This window comes from Coffea eugenioides, chromosome 3 (genome assembly GCF_003713205.1).
Source record: "Coffea eugenioides isolate CCC68of chromosome 3, Ceug_1.0, whole genome shotgun sequence".
Taxonomy (NCBI): Eukaryota; Viridiplantae; Streptophyta; class Magnoliopsida; order Gentianales; family Rubiaceae; genus Coffea; species Coffea eugenioides.
In genome coordinates, this window is record NC_040037.1 from 3597602 (window position 1) to 3619730 (window position 22129).

Genomic DNA, 22129 nt, shown 5'->3' on the forward strand with positions numbered 1-22129 from the left:
GCACCATTTTGATTGCATTGTATTAATTCATTTACTCATAATTGTATGTTGTACAATGATAAATAATGTTTCTTGATTTGATTGAAGCAACTATTATCCATAGTTCAAACGAGTCAATTAAGTAGAGATGTTATATTGGATACTTATACAAGTAAACATTGGAAAATATCATTAAGCAGTTTCTACCTATAGTTTGCAATTCGAATTCATATGAGGAATTTCTTCTGATTTTAGTTACCATTTTCTACAATTTCAAATTTAGAAAATATTATTTGCACCAATTTTTTATAATCAAGATAGTTTCAATTCAGATCTTTAACAATTATGCAGATTTGAACTTATTTATGAGATTATAAAGAAATGCCCCTAGCAAAAAACACCAAATTTGAATAGTTTCTACAAAATTTTGAAAAAGACCACTTAAGTTTCTTATCTATCTATCATTTTTGGGCATTATTATCTTTGTAAGAAACATGTGATTAAGTCGTATTATGCCCACCAAATTATATAAATAGTTAGTCAAAAATAAAATTATTTTAGATTAGATTGGATGCAAAGTGATTGATGGATAAACTTGACTTGATAATTCAGGTTGAGCTTAAGTCGAGGGAGAAATCAGAAGCATTGCTTGAGGGATCTTTCACGAACATATATAGATTCGAGAGATGAAGGGTCCAATTGATACTTTAAAATGTTTTATCATCTTGGATAAGTTTTAGAAGAGACCTTTGGATACTTTTCAATTGCACTTCAAACATTTTTACATTTTCAAACTATCCTTATCTTTGCAGTTGAAATTCAAACATAACCTTTGATCACAACGGATTCTTATATAGTATAACGATAAGGATGTCTCATTGCACATTATTTTTATTGACTCACTATGTAACTTATGATTTTTCTATTAAAATCACATGATAAAATCATCATACTTCAGTTCTTATACTACAAAATATTAAACAATAATTATTAATTATCTTGAATCACAAGCACCAAATTCCCGCGCGTCGCGCGGGCTGTCCCTCCCTAGTTATACTATAAGGGTTTAGCTCACGGGTGCATCACACTGGTTAGGAGGAAATTCAAATATTAATTTGTTTTATAAGAATGTATTAATTTGAGTTAGCATTTAAATATACAGATGCAAGAAATATAAATAAATGTGTGATCTATATAATAAGTCCGCTTTTTTTTTCTGAGAAAAAAAAAGGGAAGTACAAGAAAAAAGGAAATGAAGGATGTTTAATTAAGCCACTAAGACTTGATTACATCTCAAACATTTGAACAGTTTTGGCACGCAAAGCATCTCTCTCTAGATTCTACTTTCTACCACCAAGAATGAAAAAGAAGCGGGATAGGCGACGGACCTATCTGACTGAAAAAATGATTGCCAACTCTTTACGATATCCTAATATTGCTGCATGATATCCATCAATGGGGGCTTAGGCCAAAATTCATCAATGCGCTGGCAATCAGAACCCAGAACAGGACATGAAAATGTTATCTGACGCGTCATAAACAGGTTTAAAGGTACGAGGAACATGCAACAGACAAGCAAGCAAATTCCACCTAATCTAGTCTTCTTCTCACAGGATTAGTTAAGGTAGTTGAGCTCCAAAACCACTCAAAACCCACTTTTTTTTTTTATTCAAAACATTCATCCTCACCTATAAATTCCCCTCTTTGATGGATCTCTTTCTCAAGTTTTAACAGCAAGTTTCTCAGCCAAAATCAGCAATTCTAATCATTCTTCCAACAGTGCAATTAATAGGACACAATAAGATACTAGTGCAACTAATCATGGCTCTCCAGCAGTTATTTCCAGCTTTATCCATTGCCTTGGTGCTTCTATCTTTGCCTGTTTATGGCCAGATCAATTCACCTTGTACAACTTCGATGCTCACCAGCTTCACTCCTTGCCTGAATTTCATTACCAATAGCAGCACCAATGGGAATTCGCCTACTGCAGATTGCTGCAATGTAATTAAGGCATTCATGGCCAACAGCACAGGCTGTCTCTGCCTTGTTGCAACTGGAGGCGTTCCCTTCAACCTTCCCATCAATCGAACTCTCGTCCTCTCCCTCCCCCGCACCTGTAACCAGCCTGGTGTACCCCTTCAGTGCAAAGGTAACACAACCTCACGTCTAATTCCATGCCAGTACCATTTTTTCAATTGAATTTGCACGATTTACTAATGAATATGTTCACAATATTTATTTTCAGCCTCTGTAGCACCTATTCCTGCTCCAGGTAACCTACAGTTCTTGAATTTATGTTAATGTTTTCCCCCCCTTTTTTTTTAAAATTCTTTTCCCCATTCTTTGGGGTTACTGAGATGTTTTTCGATTAACAGGACCTCTAGCTGGTGGACCTGCAGTGTCACCTGCAGCTAATCCTCCTACAGGTACCATGTCACCTGCAGCTGCTCCTCCTACAGGTACTAAGTGCTGCTAATTTGTAGTATAATCTGTAATTACATTCCAACTATTAGGAGTAGAAAATTCAAAATACAAAATGCCTTGCTTAAATTGTTTTTTTTCCCCACAAATGCCCTGCTGAAATATGTTTAATTTCTTGATTTTCAGGCTCTGTGGTTCCCCAGGCTGGCTCTCCAACATTGGCACCAGAGGCTGAAACAAATCCGGCTTTGACTCCACCATCTTCAACTACAAATTCAGGATCTCCAGCAGGGAATTCAGGCAACCGACAGTCTGTGACCCCATCAGCTGCCTCAACACTGAGTTTTTCACCATTGCTTCTGCTAGCTGTGATCGGAGCAATTGCCCTGAGGAATTATTGATCTGATGCTAGCACATTTTATCTCAGCCACGTTATGTATCAGTTTTTTTATCTAGAGGATTGTTTGATACCTAGTATTTTGATTTGTCAAGTCGATTGAGCACTTGTTATTCTTTGTATTATAGATTATTGCCTTAGATTTGTATAATTATTATAGTTGTGGAGTTGAAAGTTCGCTATTCATTGTGAGAAAATATCAGATCCTTCTGTCCATCTTTTTTGCCAGCGGATGTACGAGCTCAAAGTTCCTTTTTCTTTTTTCTATTGCCTTCTTTTTTTCCTTTCCTTTGGAAAGTTCACAAATATGAGAAAGAAATGATCCTTGTCATTGCTTATGCATTAGCCACAATGCCATAATGGTTCAAAGACAGCTATATCAGTCCTAGCCTCAAATTTGATGCGTCCCTAATTATACATCCAAAAGCGCCATTGCAGTTTTGGTCCATCTTTTCCAAGTCAAACACCTCAAAATCAGAACCACCAAATATATGAGTTGAATATAACTACAGATATCTCTGTTTCCTTTCCCCAAAACCAAAGGAGTTTTTGTTTGAACAAAGTTAACTTAGGAAAATAAAGGAAAGAGCTTACTTCTTGCATCACCATTGACTGAAAAAAACTGTAAATTAAGAAGATGGCTCTTTAAAACTCTGAAGGGAAAAGTCTTCGAAACTTCATGAGGCCTAACATCTGAAGGCGTGGTGTGAGTTGTTGACGCTTTCATCAGCCCAGCACGCTAAGGCGTGGGTTTAATTCCATCCTTTAACAACAGGAATTCACATGCCTCCGACGGTTGCGAGGTTAAAGGCGCAATACTTGAACAAAAAGAATCACCGCCTTCGCAAATAAACGTTACATGTATTCGACATTTTCTACAAAGCCAGAAGCACAAGCACTCCGAAAACCCAGGCTTACAATCCAAATAGCCATGATGGCCACCCTTAGCCCTCTTGTTAATTCTTTCTTGCAAGGTGTATTTAAATTCTTTGAATTTTCAATCCATTGGCAAACACAATTAGTAAACATCATATGGACTTTCTATTTCAATTTGTTTTTCGTAGGCATGTTAATCGACCATATGAGTCAGGCTATCATAAGTTCAGGGTTAGCTCATTTAATTTGTAATACTTTCAGATTTCGAGCCATGAAATTCGGGTTAATAAATGTGAAAATCATACTCAACTCACAAAATATTCGGATTTTGAGCCTTATTCGGGTTTAACCCAAACTCATTTATTACTCATCAATTTTCTTAATATAATTACTATAACTATTAAGTTGTAAAATTAATTTAACATTCACAAGATTACAACATTAAAATTAAACATAAACAAGTGATAGTTCTAAAAAATTACATAAATAAAAAATTTTCAACAATATTTATATCTAATTTGTTCAAAATACATGAAAAATAGTAATGAAACATGTGATCATAAGCCAATACATCTTCAAAGGTTGGAACTTCTTCATAACTTTGTAACTTAAATCCAAATATACTTGATGATTTGTGTTTCTATACCAAAAAGAAATCAATCAATATTAAGCCAACATAAAAATTTACTCAACCAATAAGAAAAGTTAGAGTTTTAGTTATGCATTACCAATATTGGCTCTCAAGAAAACTAATAGAGGAATCTTCAGATGCATTTTTGTGTTTTGTAATTTGTATATATTTAGTATTTAGTAATAATATATTTGAATATACAATTATATATAATATCAAAATATAAATATTATATATATAGATAATTAAAAGGTCAGACCTATATCGGATTTGAGCCTAATGAGACCCAAGTTTAGCTTATATTTAATTCGGATATATTTTTAGGGCCAAACTCAGACCAGCTCACTAAAAAGTTGGACTCATCGGACTTTTTTTCGAGCCAAACGAGCCGAGCTCAGGTTGGCCCCGCCCCATTGATAGTACTAATTTTTTTAATTATAATTCTCTATATAAACTTAAATTCTAATTTCTTGGATTGTATTCTCATAGGACTAACTTGTATGAACATAAATTGTAGGTTTTGTATTTAAGGATTAAGCTCTCCAGGGAAAAAGAAATGCTCTAGTTGTTGAAATTTCTACAAAACGACTTCTGGAATATTTTGTTATCATGGAGAACTAAAGAATAAATGTTCATAAGTATATTTGAAGAATAATTAAACTAAGAATGCAGGGTAGTTTAAATTCATTCTCTGAATTGCCACGTATTCTATTATGGTATATTGTACAATTATAATACTAATAACTTGGGTAAACTTTGACTTAATTTAGTGGCCATGATTTGAGGACTAATGCTGTGTGGACTACCCTTTCCTACCAAAATCTAGTTGAACTAAAAATACATAGATTTATAGCCAAACATTTGGCTCATATTATTTTTCCACCAATGGAATGAGAAGGCAAAACGAGGCACCTATAGCAGGGAAGGCAAGTTTCTATCAAGTTTTTTAGGATCCGTTTGATAAAACTAAAGTTTGAAAACTAAAAATTAAAATCTGAAATCTAAATTCATTAGATTATTAAACAGTAAAATATTAAATTTGATATATTTGAGTGTATATCACATTAAGTGATAAGTTATTCACTTATCACTTATTTTTGGGACCAAATTTTGTCTAAAAAATTCAATGTCACTTAATTAATTGAGATGTTCTATTTTTTGTTATCAAATGCAACTGAATATATTAAGTTTAAGTGCTATATTGAGTTAACAAACAGGACGTTAACTAATTTCCAAACGAGGAGGACTTTGCCTTTTGTGTTTTTCTAAATTATTTTCTTGGGAAGTTTGGAAAAGGGACAACTAGGTTTAAACTTAGCAAGGTCACCTAAACCACAATTTTTTTACCAAGTTAGTTAAGGTAGTTGAGTCTGGAACCGACCTCAACTCTACGTGTTCTTGCCTCCTTTTCTCATGAACTCCACTCAAATTTTCAATCAATGTATAAATTCCATCACCATTCACCCCATAGCCAACAGCGAATTGTTAGCCAATACCAATAGCTGCATATATCCTACTTAGCTAGCTCTAGTGCTCCGACCGTCTTGTAGTAATAAAGAACACAAATGGAGAGATTAAAAACTTCTCCACACTTGAATGCAGCTATAGCTATTGCTTTTTTGCTTCTATTTATTCCAGTGCACGGCCAAACCAATACGTCATGCACGGGTTTGATGCTTCGTAGCTTCGCCCCTTGTACGAACTTCATTACTGGTGGATCTGGAGGTTCACCAACTGCAGATTGTTGTCAGTCACTCAAGTCCCTCATGAGTAGTGGCAGAGATTGTCTCTGCCTTATGTTCACTGGGGGAGTTCCTCTTCATGTACCAATTAATCAAACTCTCGCAGCTTCTCTTCCGCGTGCTTGTAATTCAGATGGTGTGCCCATTGAATGCAAAGGTAAGGTTCAGGAAACTGGAAGTTCAAATGGTTCCAAGAAGATGAATTTTTCTCTGTATTTCTCATCTTGCTTTTTCTCCTCTGATAGAAATATTTTTTGTTTGATTTGCAGGCTTGCCTGGTGCACCTATTCCAGCTCCAGGTCCCATACATAAAGGCTTTTCTGATATTTTGGTTCTATTATAACAAACTTAATGGAGTATCCTGATTTTGCATGACATATACGTTGGACTTAGGGTTAAATTTGACATCTTTATCGTGATTGTCATAGCTATATTGACGTACTCGGTGCACTCAAACTTAATTTCTCTCTGGTCAAGAATTAAGAAACCATTCATACCACAATACCTTTCCTGCAACGGAAAGAAATATCAGTTCATTCTTTACTTATTTGCAGGTCCAACAGAGGATCAACCACTGTCACCTTCCTGGCTGCCAGAACCTAATACACCGACTCTTACTCCACCAGGAGCGGGAGGTGATGGAACAATAACTCCTCCCGGAGATACACCAGGAGCGGGAGGTGATGGAACACTAACGCCTCCAGGATCGACACCTGAGGGTGGTGGATATCCAGCTATGACACCGCCAGGAGTCCGACCTGATTTGTCAACAGCCCAGCCTTCTCAAAGAGTTCCACACCTTCTTCTGCTAGCATTAGTTGGAGCTATTGCTTTCGGATGTTCCTGATTGACTTCTCATTGCATTTGCCAGTTGATGCTCCTTAAAATTTTTCGTAGTTGGGGATTCCAATTTGATGTTCATCTAAGTATCTACTCCCCAGATGATAAATTCCACTCTTGAGGGGTAACCTCAATTTTGTAAACAGACATTTTTTGAATCATTCCAGATTCCTGAGATCAAAATATATATTTGTATCAGAAGGCTTTGATGTCCATTTTGTTCTCTTGTAATATCACGCCGGAGTTATTGGATCATGTCCTTGTATTCTTGTTTCTGTTTAATAAAATTGTACAATTTGCCGCAAATTCCCTCTCCACTTTATAGAACAACCGAAGAAAATGCTAATGGAAGTCGTTCGAGAAAAAGATTTTATCTGTTATTGCAATTATCGAATATGCTCAATCACAAATTAAATCAATGCTGAAAGTTCGCCTAGACAAATCAACCGCTTAAGTTTCTGAACTCAATTTTACTCGGGTTTGATCTTAGCCAAGCAAAAACTATTTCCCATAAAAATCAAATTTGGTGATTTGGCATCGTAGATTCAATCTCACCGTATTCGTGCTGTCTTGCAACTGTTGAAAGCACACAAGGCGTGAGTCTGATGTACTGAGTAGGTCAGATGCATGTACATAGCACCTTGCACACAGAATGGATGCCATACCTCACGAGCAGCTTTGGAGATGCTTATATACTTTCCAAGAGATGGAATCCAAATTGAACTGTCTAATTGAATGGATACCTTAAGGTTCATATGGGGTTTAACAATTCTGATTTGTATTTCATGCCAATTTGCAAATGCCCAAATTCAGGGATGCTCTCTCCTCGGCGTAGACTTTGAGAAATGCATGGAGCAAGATGGAAGTACAGCCTCAATGGAGCCTTGCTGCAAAACCCTGAACCATGCTGTTCAAGCTGGTTATTATTGCTTGTGCTTGCTGTTTAGATCTTCTCCTTTATTAAGCATCAGTCTATCAGTTCAATTGTCTAGCTGCTACATATCAGTCCCATCGTTGACTCAATGTCAAAGTAAATTCTCAACCTGCGATTTTGCTTGCACAAATTCAGCTTTGATAATAGGTTAAAGCAGCACGATGCTTGACTTCCTATATTTGATATGCTTCTGTAGTTATCATCTTTTCTTGATTATATATGTGCAGAGTCATTGCCTGTATTTCCCACACCAAATACTCCAGAGCCTGCATTGAATTTTCCACCGGCTAGACCAGTGCCGGTGCAATTGCCACCGGAAAGGCCAGAGGACCTAATGCAACCTTCTGTTCCAGATGATACCACGGTGCCGTTACCTCCAAAAAGGGATGAAATTCGACGAAATCCAACTTCTACAGGCAACAATTCATCAGTGGCCGAAGGCCGACCAATTCTTAGCAGCGATGTTCATCCCATATTGTTGATCCCTGAGCCAAGATACTTGAAATCTCATGGTGGAGACAAATTCAATATTTTGCCACGACCAAGATTCTTGCTACCTGTTGCTTTGTTTGTCATCCTGTAAGGAGGTTGTAAATTTGATATCTGCACTAGAGAAATCCTATAGGAAATGGAGCTATCTTCCTCGGTATAACTGTCAGCAAAATTTGGATGGAAGTCGAGCGGGTAATAGACTTCGGATTCAGGACGCTTATGTCCTAGAATGTGTAATCCTTCCTTGTCCTGTTTCTTATCACCCACTGAAGAAAGCCCTTGTACATAGACAATTCGCGAAAATATGAAGTTTCACACAAAGATTCGGAAATTGCAATTACAGAGACAGAGTGATAAATAAGTACCTACAAAACGTAAGTTGAGACTCATTGATACAAATTTTCATTGTAGAATGAGAGATGGAATACAAATACTATTAAGTATCATTTGACTACAAGATTTTTTTTTTTTCCAAAATTCTCATGAATTTAATCATTACAACGTTTTGGCTAACATAAGCGCAAAATTGATTTGAATCTCAGGATTGAATGTAAAGCAACACATACATACATACAAATATACACACACACGCATCTATAAGTGATTGGGGTTGGGTGGTTAGATAGAAGTGATTATAAATAGGAGATTTTAGATTGAAGACTTTCTACTTCTTTTCTTCCAACTTATTACCCAACCAACCGTCCCTCGAGGCTGTGATATGCATTGCAAGTGATATTACCATACTCAAAATTTTGTTGCCACAAGAAACATAATAATGTTATGTCTTTCAAGACAATTTGTGATAGTATTTGATTTACTTAAAACAACAATAATTTTAGTTTTTTTTTTTAAAAAAAAAAAGAGCTGTGACATTAAATTTTGAATTTTGACAATTAGTCCAGCAAAATTCCCTGTTCCACACCCACGGACGAGAAGACAATTTGTGATAGTATTTGATTTACTTGAAACAACAATAATTTTTAGTGATAGAAGGCAAATGAAAAATTGACAATGCGTATGCGGAATATTAGAAGTGAGGGTATTTTTGGAAAACCAGCAACCTCCCATTCCCGCCAAAAATATAACCTGCATATAAAATTATAAATACAGAACGGCCCGCTGAACAGAATAACCAACCGCCTTTCCTTCCACCTCTGTCACACACTTGCACACCACAAAACACGCACATGCCAAATCCCCCAACTTCACAGATGACCACCGGCCTCCTCCTCTTCCTCCTCCTCACCTCCGCCCTCCTTCTCACCTCCTCCGGCGCCACAACAACAAAACTGTCACCTTCACCTCCATCTTCGTCTCCACCTCCTCCGCATTCTAGAAAAGCAGCACGTTCTCCGCCACGATCACCTCCTGCACCACCACCACCAGCAGCTCCGGCGAACTGTTCTGACGAACTGGTCTCCTTCTCAAAGTGCCTGCCGTACACTTCTTCATCTCCGAACAACACCTCCAATTCACCTTCTCGTCAGTGCTGCAATGACGTCATTTCCGCATTTACCACCGGCGGCGCCGTCTGCTTCTGCTATCTCATTCAAAAGCCTAACCTCCTCGGGTTCCCTCTCAACTCCACCAAAGTCCTCTCTCTTACCTCTCTTTGTCCGACGAGAGATCATGGAACCAAGACTAACTTCTCCCTTACTTCTCTATGTTCCGGTAAGCATTATCTCTTTTTTGTGTTTTTGGAATATTTCTGATAATTGTTGATTATGCTAATAATTTTCAATAAAAGTACTCCATAATAGTTTAGTAATTACAGTAATTAATTAATGCTAGTTTACCAATTTCCTCTAATTTTTGGATGGTTGAATTCTGCGTAGATACATTATTCTCAACTTCGGAGGAAAATGTCCATTATCAATAAAAGCATGCAACTGTAAACTAGAACAAGATTTGATAAGTCAATTCTTAAGTATGATTGGCTTAGATCTACATTTCCAGTAGTTAATAGAAGGTGGAGCACCTGTCTATCCAACGTACTAATGGTGACCGTTCATTTTCGTGCATGTTGTATAGTTTTCAATCCCATCAAATCTAAGTTATTGAAATTTAGTACTGGGGCTATCGTTAGATTATGTATTATTATTTACTTTGCTTTAACGCTAATGATGTTTTCCCCTTCTTGAACTGTTTTGATCAGGAACACGTACTCTGCCTCCTTTAAAGAGCATTACAAGTAAAATCCCCCTTCCCCTGCTCCTGTTTCTTTACGTTCCTTTTTTATATTGCGTCTATTAATTTGCTACTAAAAGCTTTGACTGTCACTTTTTTGCTGCAGGTCCCGATCACTCATCACCACGCTTATCTGGTAATTTGTGAAATGATGATACCCTATAAATCGACTCGATTTTTGCATTGCTTACTAGTGTATTAATTTGTGTCTATTCATTTGCTGGTAAAAACCGTTCCTTTTGCTATCTGTTTTCTTTACATTCTGCTCAGTTTTTTTTTTTTTTTTTGGTGCCTATTAATTTGCTACTTGAAACTTTTAACTGCCACTTTTTGATGCTGGTCCTGAAAACTCGCCGCCAAGCTTTTCTGGTAATTTGTGAAATGATGATACCTTATAGATCGACTCATCTTTGCATTGCTTTCTTTGTCTCCTTTATTGATTTTTGTACTTACAAAGAGTTTTAAAAACGCTTGTATTTAGTTCCATCAAAGCAAGCTTAGTACTTGTCTTGCTAGGAGTTTTCTTTCCAAAGACTAGAGTTCTATGCTCATATATGTTCTTTGTACACCGTGCATAGGACCAATCAATCCGAAATTAGTTATGCATGATTGGTAAATCACGAAAGTAATCGGTTTCAATAGCAGTATAAGCCTAATGAAGAGAACTTAGGACTTCTATGGAGATACAAAAGAGACTTTGACATGATAGGCTGTGACGATAATTACTGCTTTACAAACAGACGCAGATGGCTATGGACCAGTCATTTCATAAGCAGAATCTGGGTTTCTTATTTGAAACTCAAAATATCAAAGAATATTAAATCAGCAGAGTCGACAAGAACATGAAATATTGCTTTTTCTCTGTATAAATTTGCAGGTCCTGTGAACCGTCCAACACCTCCTGCAATCAACTTCACACAAGGCTCAGAGGAGTCGACTGCTGATTCAGATAGTCCAGCACCTTCCTATTCAGACACTTCCGTACCTGCCGATTCAGACACTCCAGCCGCTCCTGATGGATCGCATCCAGAACCAAGGTTAGCACCACGTCTACCCTCATGGAGACCTTTTTCCACTAGTGGTACCAATAGCAAGTCTGGCTGGTTGCTCGCTCTCATCATGGTTGTTGCGGACGTTGTTGTTCCTACATTGACTTGATATACGTAGCTCTCATCTTGATTAATATCTTGATTGTATAGAATAGTTCCACAAGGTGAGTATAGCAACAATTGCACAGCTAAGGTGAATTGTATGGCAGGCAAATTCTGACTTCTGTATGTTTGACAAACTTCGATTGATTTTCTGAGTATTAGCAACTTGAGAAAGCATGAATGATCACCTGAAATGAAATCAATCTTTGCCTATATGGATTTCCAATGATGTTACACTTTAAACTTTCAATTGTTCTCTATGGTTTGGTGGGCCAATTTAATTCCAGAGTTTCCATTTAAAGTTGCAGCTACAGTTAATCTGCTAACCAATTTGATTAAACAAAAGGCAAATAAAAAACTCAGAGACGAATTTGAAAATGGAGGGGCTTTTTCAGAGCAGGATACATGACTGTTGTACTTGCCATAACGCTTCTTATTTCATGTTACCCTTTGGAAAAGACCCCACTGGCTTAGATGCTATTGCTTTTATCGAGTGCTAGCAAAATAAAGCAAAATGCTGCACAAAAATATTTCCCCAAGAAATTGTTGCTAATGCCTCTTTAACATTTTGTTCTGTGCAAGGCATCTCCAAAATTTTGATGTTTGATGAGCAGATTCAACAAAATTTTTCCAGTCAGAATATATTTGGCAAGTGTATCCAAAAATTCCAGAAACAACTACTACAAATTACATTCATCTTGGGTAGTTTTTTCTTCGAGACTTCAAGCCAAGCACATGTATAAAAAATAAATAAAATTCAGAAGTCACTTAATCCATATTGTACCAGCTTGTGGTCATCTGCTATACATGCTCAACTCTTGTCAGGCATCCAGTTATTTCCAGCCATCAGACCATTCAGCTTCATCTGTTACAGGCTTTGGGATCTCTTCTGTATTGAAGTAATTGTGACCCCATTCCACCGCCCCAGACGGCTGTAAGTTGCCAGAGCAACCCACTTCCCCAGGTTGCTCCCCTTCCACATCCCCAGATGGTTGGACAATCTCACCCCATTCCACATCCCCAGACGGCTGGAAGGCACTGTATTCTCCATCATAATTCACTGGGACAGTTTGCTCTTTGACATCTTCCTCCTTGCCTGGTAAGAAGCAACCTTTGTAGGAATCGTTGTCTGAGCAGTACCATAAAAGCTTGTTCCAATGACCATCCTGTCAATACCTCAAACATGTGAATACATAAACCCAGGGAAAACTGCCTTGGCAAAACTGAAATGATCATTCATCACCTAAGACTCCTCGAGTGTGTACATAGTTCAAGGGGACATTTGCTTTGGGTATTCATCCATGAACCTTTGGGTGGTTGGAAGCAGGTAGACTAACCATTTGTACAATAGGCAAACAGAAGGAAAACAAGCAAACCAGGAAAGTGGTAATGCACATTACTTTTAACAGCATACTTCTTGTGCTTATCTGAAATCAGAATGATATACAAATTAAAAATGCTTAAAGAGTACCTTGCAAAGGATATGTGGATTCCCAACCAATATAAGCAAAGATCTTGCTCGGGTAATAGCCACATTGAACCTTCTAGGACTGCTTAAAAATCCCAGATAGTGGATCTTGTCAAACTCATTGTGTTTAATTGTGGATCGGACAGTAGACACAATGATCACTTGCCTCTCTTGCCCTTGGAATTGTTCAACACTACCAATCTTGATTTTGGTTTTATTAAAGCTTTCAAGTGCGTTTCTTATTTTGAGAACTTGCTGCCTGTAAGGAGTTATAACCCCGATGTCTTCCTCATGAAGCCCTTTATCATCAATCAAATGAATAATGATATCAACTACCTTGCTGGCCTCAATTCTGTTAAACCATGACGGATTACTCCCTTCCCTCTCATCACAACCCTGGATACCAAAGAAAAGCAAAGGGAAGTTCTGGTCAGGTAGTAGGTCCAATAATGGCAGTATAAAGTTTCCATCATTTTCTTTGCATGAGATCAAATCGCCCCCATAAAACAAGGTTGATGGAAGGTACAGAATTTTTGGATGAGACCGATAGTTTCGAACCAATTTGGTAATATAGCTTCTATTCCCATCATTATATAACTGACATTCGAACAGCCTTTCCAAGTATGATCTTCCCAATCCATAACTCTCAGCAATTTTCGAGTAGATTACAGGACCAAGCTGCTTTGGGTCCCCGGCAAGTACAACTACTGCTTTCTTTTGATAAAGGTGGGCAAGAGGAACCATCGTCTCAGGTTCTGAAGCTTGGCCTGCTTCATCTAAAAAAATGTGAGAGAAGTGGCCTCGCTTGATGCCTTCTGCATATAGGAGTGAGGCACTTGTATATGTTGATACAATAATCCTATATTGCCTGAGCCTACTCAATATGGGACACCTGAAAACAGCATCTTCAATACAGCAATAGTCTTTGTAGTTTTGATCAACATCCTCTATAAGACGTGTAGTTGCATTCAGCCTGAAGATATCATTTTTCAGAATTTGGACTGCCTCCTCAGTTATAAGTTTCTCAAGAATATAGTCCGCAGCACTGTTTGAAGGTGCACAGACTAGAATTCGAGTATGTTTGCGCTTAGCATAAAGTTGGAGGATGGCTTCTATTAGAGTCATTGTTTTACCAGTACCTGGAGGTCCATGAATTACGTAAGGAGACCCTCCCCTGCAGCCAAGGATCATCTCAATGGTGCTACTTTGCTCTGGATTAAGCATACAGGATATAGGCACCAGTGAAGTTGGTTGAATTAGTCTTGCTTGATGGGATACAGACGGGAAGAGAAGTTCCATCTCCAAAGTTTCTGCAGCTTTGATGGCTTGATATAACATTCTCACACGAGTACGGTTGTACGTGAACTGCACATCATAAAGATTTCCAGGCCTATGATCTGAGTGGAAATCATCCCGAAACCTCAGATAAACCTCTTCAGCCTCAACACGGTAAATATAACCCTGTTCAAATAACCATTCAAAGTTTGAGCTATCTGGATGCAAGTTCGGAGCATTTAATCAAACACAGAAAGTACCAGATGTTGCATGTGTTCACATATTGGAGAATGAGAAGCCACCACTATCTGCGGTGTCACAAACATAACAAATTTTTTAACGCCAATCAACACACTCTATGTCTCTAAGTGATAACTCTAATCAAGACAGGCTATGAGAATTTTCAAGTAGTTGCTAAATTTACAAAATCTCCAACACATATTTGTCTCTGGTCTGAAGGCAATTTAAATGAGCTGGATCATCTCCAAAAATTCTTAATAAATTTTGAGCATTAAATCCTAGGTACCGCAATATCCTTTAAAAAATACTTGAAAATATAATCGTCAAGTAAATCCAGCATAGTAAATAATCATGTGAAAATTCAGCATACTTGATAAGGGGGGGTATTGGTTGCATGAACTGAGGAAGGTCTAGCAAATACACAGTCTCCATAAACAAGCGAAGGCCTTCTCTCTGCTAGTCCTGGGACACTGAGGCATAAAAATTGGAATCCCTTACTTGTCATAGTAACACTCTCCATGTCAAAGTCCCTCATGTCCTCCTGAAGAAAATAAAGAAAATGCATCAACACCAACCACATGAACAATATATTAGCGTTTGTTGAAGCAAAAAAAACAATTTATTAGCATAAAATATTTGGATTCAGACCTCCATTTTGATCTCTTCTAGGGCTAGCAAGGTCTGAAAGTATGCAAAATAATTCTCTTTTGTCAGACCATCTCCTAGAGCATCAGGGATTTGCTGCTGCTCAATCAAGTTCCTAATGTGCTGTGGAACTGGATATGCATGGAGCCTGTATCTGAACCCTCGGTTTGGAGACCTTATAGGACGCGAGCCCCCAATAAATGGTTCAGCAGAAAACACTTTGGTGACTGAGTGCTTTTTCTTCCTGATTCTGTTAAATGGCCTGCTAGAAGCCAAAAATTGGGATACCTTATCTTCAGCCATGACAAAAACAAGTCGCTCAATTGTGTCATCCCCAACACTGAAGTGCACAGCTGATGTGTGCAAGCCAATACCTTTAGGCTTGCAAGACAACCAAATTGTTAGGGTCTGACCTGGCTGTAATACTCTGTCTTCCAAGGAGAATGACTCCAGAAATTCTTGGACATATTGTGCATCTGACGTTGCAGTTGGAGGTTTCATTAACGAAATAGTAAATGAGTCCTCAGGTTTTGAATCATAAATCTTCACCGACCAGAGATCAACAGGGGCACTAGTTTTGTTTTCAATTGTGATCGAATCAATAATAGTCTCTCCTACCAATCCTGATTGAGGCTTCCCTTCGACTAATGGGAATGGAACAGAAATAGTAACTAGATCACTTTCTTCAGCAGGGTTATAGCTACAAACAGATTTACAGTTGTCCAAGTCGATAAAACCGATGTCTCCTTTGTCCCAAATTACAGAATACTCATCATCTGATTTATGACCGACTGAATCCATTAATACCTTGATGTGTATGCCAAGAAAATCTGCAAATTCTGAACAAAATCGCACATTGATGTAATTTCTCATTTTGATGAAGATAAATCATACCATAAAGCTTTTCTAAATTGCAAGAGAGAAAATGTTCAAGTAGGATGGCCATATGCTCATAGCTGAAATGTGGCGATTTGCTAGTTGAAACAGTGTTTTGAAGGCAGAGGCACTGTGTCTGTCTGAGGCATATTCCATGAGGCACAGTGACGTTAAAGGCACAGACATGGATGTAGGTCCCACGACACTGTAAAATTTTTTGTTTTATTTAACAGTGAAGAAAAATTGGCATGCTAAGAAACATTATAAGAAAGAATTATAGATCTAAGATGCAATATAGGCAAAGAACTGTATGATGAAGCATAAAAGGAACATAAAATTTTCTTCACCTTAGATGGAACTAAGAAAAGATAAACTAACAAAAAGTAAATTAAATATCGGTGAGACCTTAAAAGTTAAACAGAAAGTAAGGCTTTGGTTGTGAAAAGCTTCCCATTTCAAACTTCATCTCTGTATCCCACCAATATGCTATGTGGCACATTAACCCCCTTTCAACCACTCGGCCTCATCTCTCTCTCAACAGCAACACTCTTCCCTACTCACCTCCACGCCACACCACACCTCTTCACCCTGCTGGACTGAAGGAAACTAGTAACATTAAATTAGAATGAAATCAGATTAGTTAATTCAGCAGTTATAGAAGATGAGCATGTCTTTTGATTTTCCTTTATTGTGTATATTTCATCTGCTCCTCCCTGACAAGCCCCCTTCTCTTTGGTTTCTCATTCTGTTCCAGGTGTTTGGGGCATAAGCAGAGGTGTGCCTCACAGTTCAAGGCAATCTCATGCCTATCACCCAGAGACATCTGCACTGCTTGCCTATCCCAAACACTTCAAGGTACTTGTGACTTGCTGCACCTCAGGAATAGGCCTTTTAAAATACTAGTTGATACCAAATTCATGGCACCAAAAAATTTATTATCTTGGGGGAAAAAAAGCATGAAGACTTGACGAAGTGATAGATCACTGAAAAGAAGAGACATTCTGGCATTTTATTATTTGGAACCAGGTTTAACCTTTTAGAACTTAGAGATATGCTGCTTTGCAAAGACATAAAGTAGATATAGAGTTAATGATGTCTATACGCTTACAAGAGGACATAAAACGTAAGCCATGTTACTTACCTTTTCAACACTGTTTGGTTTCTGAGGAGACTTAAGTAAAAGTCCAAAAGCAAAAAAATCTGACTCCAATTTATAAGAGTACCCAATGATTTGGAGAATAACTGCACATAAAATCTGCAAAATTAAATCCTGGTAAGATTTCAAAGCCACAGTTACTCTTGGAAATCTCTTTCCAAGTAGCAACTGAAAGAAACCCTCTATGAGGTTATCAAATTCCTTCTTTGTCATGAGTCTGAGTATAAGACACATAAGTAACATGCACATTTAAAATATGGACATTGTATGTGCGATTATAACTTTTATGGAATACACGTTTATTGAACAATATCTAGAAATGCACTAGATATCCTCATATTAAATAAATCACCAAACACAACTACAATTTATCAAGCAACCAAGGGACCAACATTAATTATATAAAGTAAAATGAATGCAATCAATATGTATATTGCGTCTGTGTTGCTTATAACCATCAATTTCAAATACTTATTGTCATTAATGTAAACAAGATATTTGAAGTCAGGTACATGAGAAGGGCATAACAGATAAAACTAGAGAGAGAATAGTGAAAGTAAAAACATTTGGTAGTGTGTGTTAGCAAGGTTTAATGTGACAACTAAAGAGGGAAGAGAATGTGAGGGTGAGATAACTGAAATTACAGGTCATACCAGTCTTTTCACCAACTTTAAAACCAAAATCTAGGAATTATGACTTTGAATACCATAATGTAATCTTAATAACCCCCACTTTACCAAAAAAAAAAAAACTTATAATATACATAATCAAGATGGTAAAATAGATCCATTTTCCAAGAAAGATTTGTTGCCAACAAACAGGGCATATAAGTATTACTTGATATCATCCTCACCTGTAAGAGACATGAACAGCCTCAATAAACTTCCCATGCCATTGTGTTGCTAGCAGGAAGAAGTGATGATCAATAGATGAGACATTGCGATAAATACAGTCAAATCCAAAGGTTGCGATATTTACAGTCAGATCTAAAGGAAATATAACTAGGGACCGTTGGATTCTCACAACGAGATGAAATGCCTCACTACAGGGGTTCCATTAACTGTTTGCTTTGAACCATTTCAGCCATCAAATGTATATTTTAGAAACTTTGACTTATCATTCGAGAATGGCAACTTGATCAGCTACTTAATTGACACTTGTTGTGAAGAAAATGGAGTAACAGAGATTAGAACTTAGAAGCAGGCTTTTCAATATTGAAAGATGCATGTGCATTGCCACGCTAAAGTTTTATGATGAGAAATTCAAACAGTTTGTCTGTATATAAGAAGTTCTTTCAAATGTATTTGGAGCACGAATGAAGACAAATTATGGGAAGACATAATGAGACACCGAATCTACTATTAGAAGGAAGAACTTTAACGTAGGCACAGAATTCATACTTGTTATTCAACATACCTATCACTAGCTTAAAGCACATTTACGCTACAAACGCCTCATGGGTTATCGGAGTGTCACTAAGTATACTGCAACCTGAAGAATACACAAGCTCTAAACATAATAGTTAACAAGTATGAATTCTGTAGAACGTATAAAACAGGGCGTGGATGCAAAACTGTAATTTACTAGATAGAATCAGTTTGACCATAAGTCCAAATATTTCTTCCAATGACAAGGGGAAAGCCGAAGACAGCAGAAACTTAAAAATCAAAATCTTTCCCCAGAGGCATTTTAGTTTATTGATCTCAACTCAACCATTGAAATGGCCACACCCCATCCAAATAACCTACGAATGAGCAGTCATGTGATTTAACTTCCAACACTTATTATGTGGAGAGACTGTCAACGACCACAGTTCTTTTACACCCCCAAATTGTCCGACTCCTCGTATCCTATTACCAAAGAATAACATATATGATTCATAGTTTAAAAAAAAAAGAGAAAAAAAAACTTCCCACATGATTCATAGTCTAATAAGATGCATGCATTGTTATCAACAAAGACATCCAAACTCACCATATATATGTTTCTTGTTTTCAAAGACCCGCATGAAAAACAGAACTGATGATTGAGCAACAAGATAAAATAATCAAGTCAATAATTTTAATCCCACCACATTAATCAATAGATTAAGCATCCCAACGAATGTACTTAATTTGATAGACATCCAAGTACTCAACACACATCAGGACCCAAATTTGGTACGCGTAAGACAAAATTTCATCAAGAAAAGAATGAAAACGAAAACAGGTATGAACTTTAACAGAGAAAACTGAAAAGAGACTCACCTTTGAGATGATGGGATTCTCAAAATAAAGAGAGGGTTCAACGGAAAATGGATAAACAAGATTAAAAAGCGAAATTGGAGGAGTTACAAAACTCAATAATCCGGAAGAGCATTTCGGCTAGCAGGATTAGGATGGGACGTAAAACAAAGTGCAACAGCTACTGCCAGAATTTTAGTGAAAAGTGAGGAGTGATGTGCGGAGAAGGGTACGAAAACATGACAAGGGTTCGAAGAACCGAACGTCATGATTTCGGGTTACGTTGGCATTGTTGCTTTAGAGGCGAAGGTTTTTGGTTTTTGCCACTACTGCTGCTCAGTCAATTTCGAAGAGAAAAAAGTTTATTGGCCTTTTTGACGAGAGTTTTATGTATGTGGATGTTGAAAGTGTGTTGAATACATGTGACAAAAGAAAAATATAAAATGAAATATGTGAACAAAGGATATTTTGTAGGTCCTGAGATTCCTGAAAATACACCAAAAAAATACTGAGGGACGCTTGGTCTACGAGTCTATTTGAAAATCAATCCTACTTAAGCATTTGCCAAACACTAAATAATTATGGCGGGCATATACAAAATTACATAAGGTATCGTCCGCTGCCATTATCTATAATAGATCTGACTAACGAGTATCCAAGTGCACGTCAAAATGTTAAATTTTTTGAAAAATAAAATTAATTAAAGACATAATATGGTAAGGTGTATTAACAGATATTCAATTAGAAAAACATCAGCTATTAGTTTTAGGTGTGGCCTAATATGATTAATTTGTCATACATGGTTGGTTTTAGTGCTAGTATTGAAGTGTAATGCACGAAATACATCTCATATTCTTTCCAAATTTTAGATGCTCTTTTTTAAATACATGCATGACATGTGTCTCCTCATTTACTAGTTACTAAAATTATACGATAGATAAAAAAAAATATATATATAGTAAGAGCCCAGGATACACCATCAATGAAAAAGATAATTGGAGTATCCAAAACCATTCGGTAAGTTTTTTTTTTTTTTTTTTTGGGTGCTTGAGATAAAAATGGTTACGTTGCAATTTACAATTGACCCTTTTCTGTGATAGTAACCAGCACAAGGTTGCGGTCTTATGAATATGATTAGATTATGTGAACATTGGCAACAATTTCCAGTTGAATATATAAATGCATGCTGTGTTTTAGTTGCTTTTGACGGGATATATAGAAACTTCCCCTACAAGTCATGCAAACAATTACACGTATGAACTTGTGCTTTGCCAACAAGAATTCAAAACTAAAACATAATATTGTGCCCCTATAACACAAATTTTGTGTTTGCATTGGTGGATCATTGTCTCATAGGTCCGTCGAACAAGTGCATAATGGCACCCGTTATGATGTACTTCAGATATTAGATTTTGAATTCAGATATTAGATTTTGAAAAAACAAGTGTATAAATGGAATAGAGGACAAGAATTGTTAGTGTGTGTATGTGTGTATATATATGTATATATATATATATACATGATAAGTTGAGCGAAATTTAGGTGTGTTAATGGGTGCTTCCGTTAGAAAAATCCTCATCTTATTGATTATGGTAACACATTATTTATACCTAACCTGCTATGTAATTTACCTTTTCACATGTAAATAGCCTTGTTTCGATTGCTACTTTTTTGAGAAATTTTTTCGTCCTTCCTCATGAATATTTCTTTCATATATTTTTCAATCACTTTTTTACCTCATATACATTACATCTTTAAAAAGTGCTATAACAAATTTTTTTTTCTCCCAAAAGCTCCTCAAAAATAAGTTTGAGAGATTTTCGACACTTTGGATTTACATGGTAGTCTCTCTAGTCCTTGTTCACTGCTATGTTTCTAGAAGTAGACATATGCCATTAGACGCATTATATCACTATTGAGTATTTACAGAATGGATTGAATGTTAAGGTAAGATGAGAAGAATTGTAAGTGAGAAATTTTGAATTCCAGACTTTTCACTTACATAAAATAAAATAAAAAGAGACTGTGTTTACATGACAAAATGGAATACGAGACATGATGATGTTGAGAGCGACAAGAAATTGACAAATGCTAAACATAAGCAAGAGGTCCTGTGTATTCTACAATCTAATCTGGCTGAGTAGAAATTGAATGCCATATCATCATATAAAATCGGTATTTCCGTGTTGAAAACTACTCAATTGATCAGTACCAAAACAAAAAACAAAATGTAAAATTGAAATGCACATACAATCAACCAACAGAAAACAAAAGAAGAAGAAAGAAATAACCAATTAACCTCATCCAATTTTTTGTCCTCTTATAACCCGAAATGCATCAAGTGTACCTTTTCTTCAGTGAGATATGTAACCTTAAAATGCGCAGGGTGTAATCTTAAAATGCCTGGCCAAAGGAGTTTACGTGCGAGGTTTAATGAGATTATCCATTGAGAAACGAGGTTACATGGGTCCTGCCCAGGGAAATCAAAGGTTCAACTCTTAACTTCTACCTTGTCACTTAATTGTAGCTTCCTCCGACGGGAAAGTTTTGTCGACTCCCCCTTTCGTTAGACTAAGCTAGAATAAGTTATACAAATG

At 36.8% G+C, this 22129-nt stretch overlaps 5 protein-coding genes across 5 annotated transcripts; 4 read left to right on the plus strand and 1 right to left on the minus strand.

Moving 5' to 3' along the window:
* The first annotated feature begins 1755 nt into the window (after positions 1–1755).
* Positions 1756–2810, plus strand: LOC113765001 (non-specific lipid transfer protein-like 1). Its single transcript, XM_027309052.1, has 4 exons — positions 1756–2128; positions 2225–2251; positions 2355–2438; positions 2587–2810. Exons 1-4 carry the CDS (start codon positions 1801–1803, stop codon positions 2799–2801), a joined length of 654 nt encoding a protein of 217 aa, XP_027164853.1. The 5' UTR covers positions 1756–1800; the 3' UTR covers positions 2802–2810.
* A 3059-nt stretch (positions 2811–5869) lies between these two features.
* Positions 5870–6893, plus strand: LOC113765002 (non-specific lipid-transfer protein-like protein At5g64080). The gene is made up of 3 exons (XM_027309053.1): positions 5870–6203; positions 6316–6345; positions 6628–6893. Exons 1-3 carry the CDS (start codon positions 5870–5872, stop codon positions 6891–6893), a joined length of 630 nt encoding a protein of 209 aa, XP_027164854.1.
* Positions 6894–7735: 842 nt separating this feature from the next.
* LOC113765003 lies at positions 7736–8403 on the plus strand. The gene is made up of 2 exons (XM_027309054.1): positions 7736–7916; positions 8048–8403. Exons 1-2 carry the CDS (start codon positions 7736–7738, stop codon positions 8401–8403), a joined length of 537 nt encoding a protein of 178 aa, XP_027164855.1.
* Positions 8404–9498: 1095 nt separating this feature from the next.
* Positions 9499–11766, plus strand: LOC113767109 (putative protein TPRXL). Its single transcript, XM_027311285.1, has 4 exons — positions 9499–9983; positions 10468–10503; positions 10606–10635; positions 11377–11766. The coding sequence occupies exons 1-4, from the start codon at positions 9500–9502 to the stop codon at positions 11655–11657; spliced, it is 831 nt and encodes a 276-aa protein (XP_027167086.1). The 5' UTR covers position 9499; the 3' UTR covers positions 11658–11766.
* Positions 11767–12210: 444 nt separating this feature from the next.
* LOC113765576 (probable RNA helicase SDE3) lies at positions 12211–16210 on the minus strand. Its single transcript, XM_027309802.1, has 4 exons — positions 15282–16210; positions 15004–15174; positions 13122–14579; positions 12211–12816 (listed from the first exon to the last, which is right to left on the minus strand). The coding sequence occupies exons 1-4, from the start codon at positions 16149–16151 to the stop codon at positions 12484–12486; spliced, it is 2832 nt and encodes a 943-aa protein (XP_027165603.1). The 5' UTR covers positions 16152–16210; the 3' UTR covers positions 12211–12483.
* Between the last annotated feature and the right edge of the window lie 5919 nt (positions 16211–22129).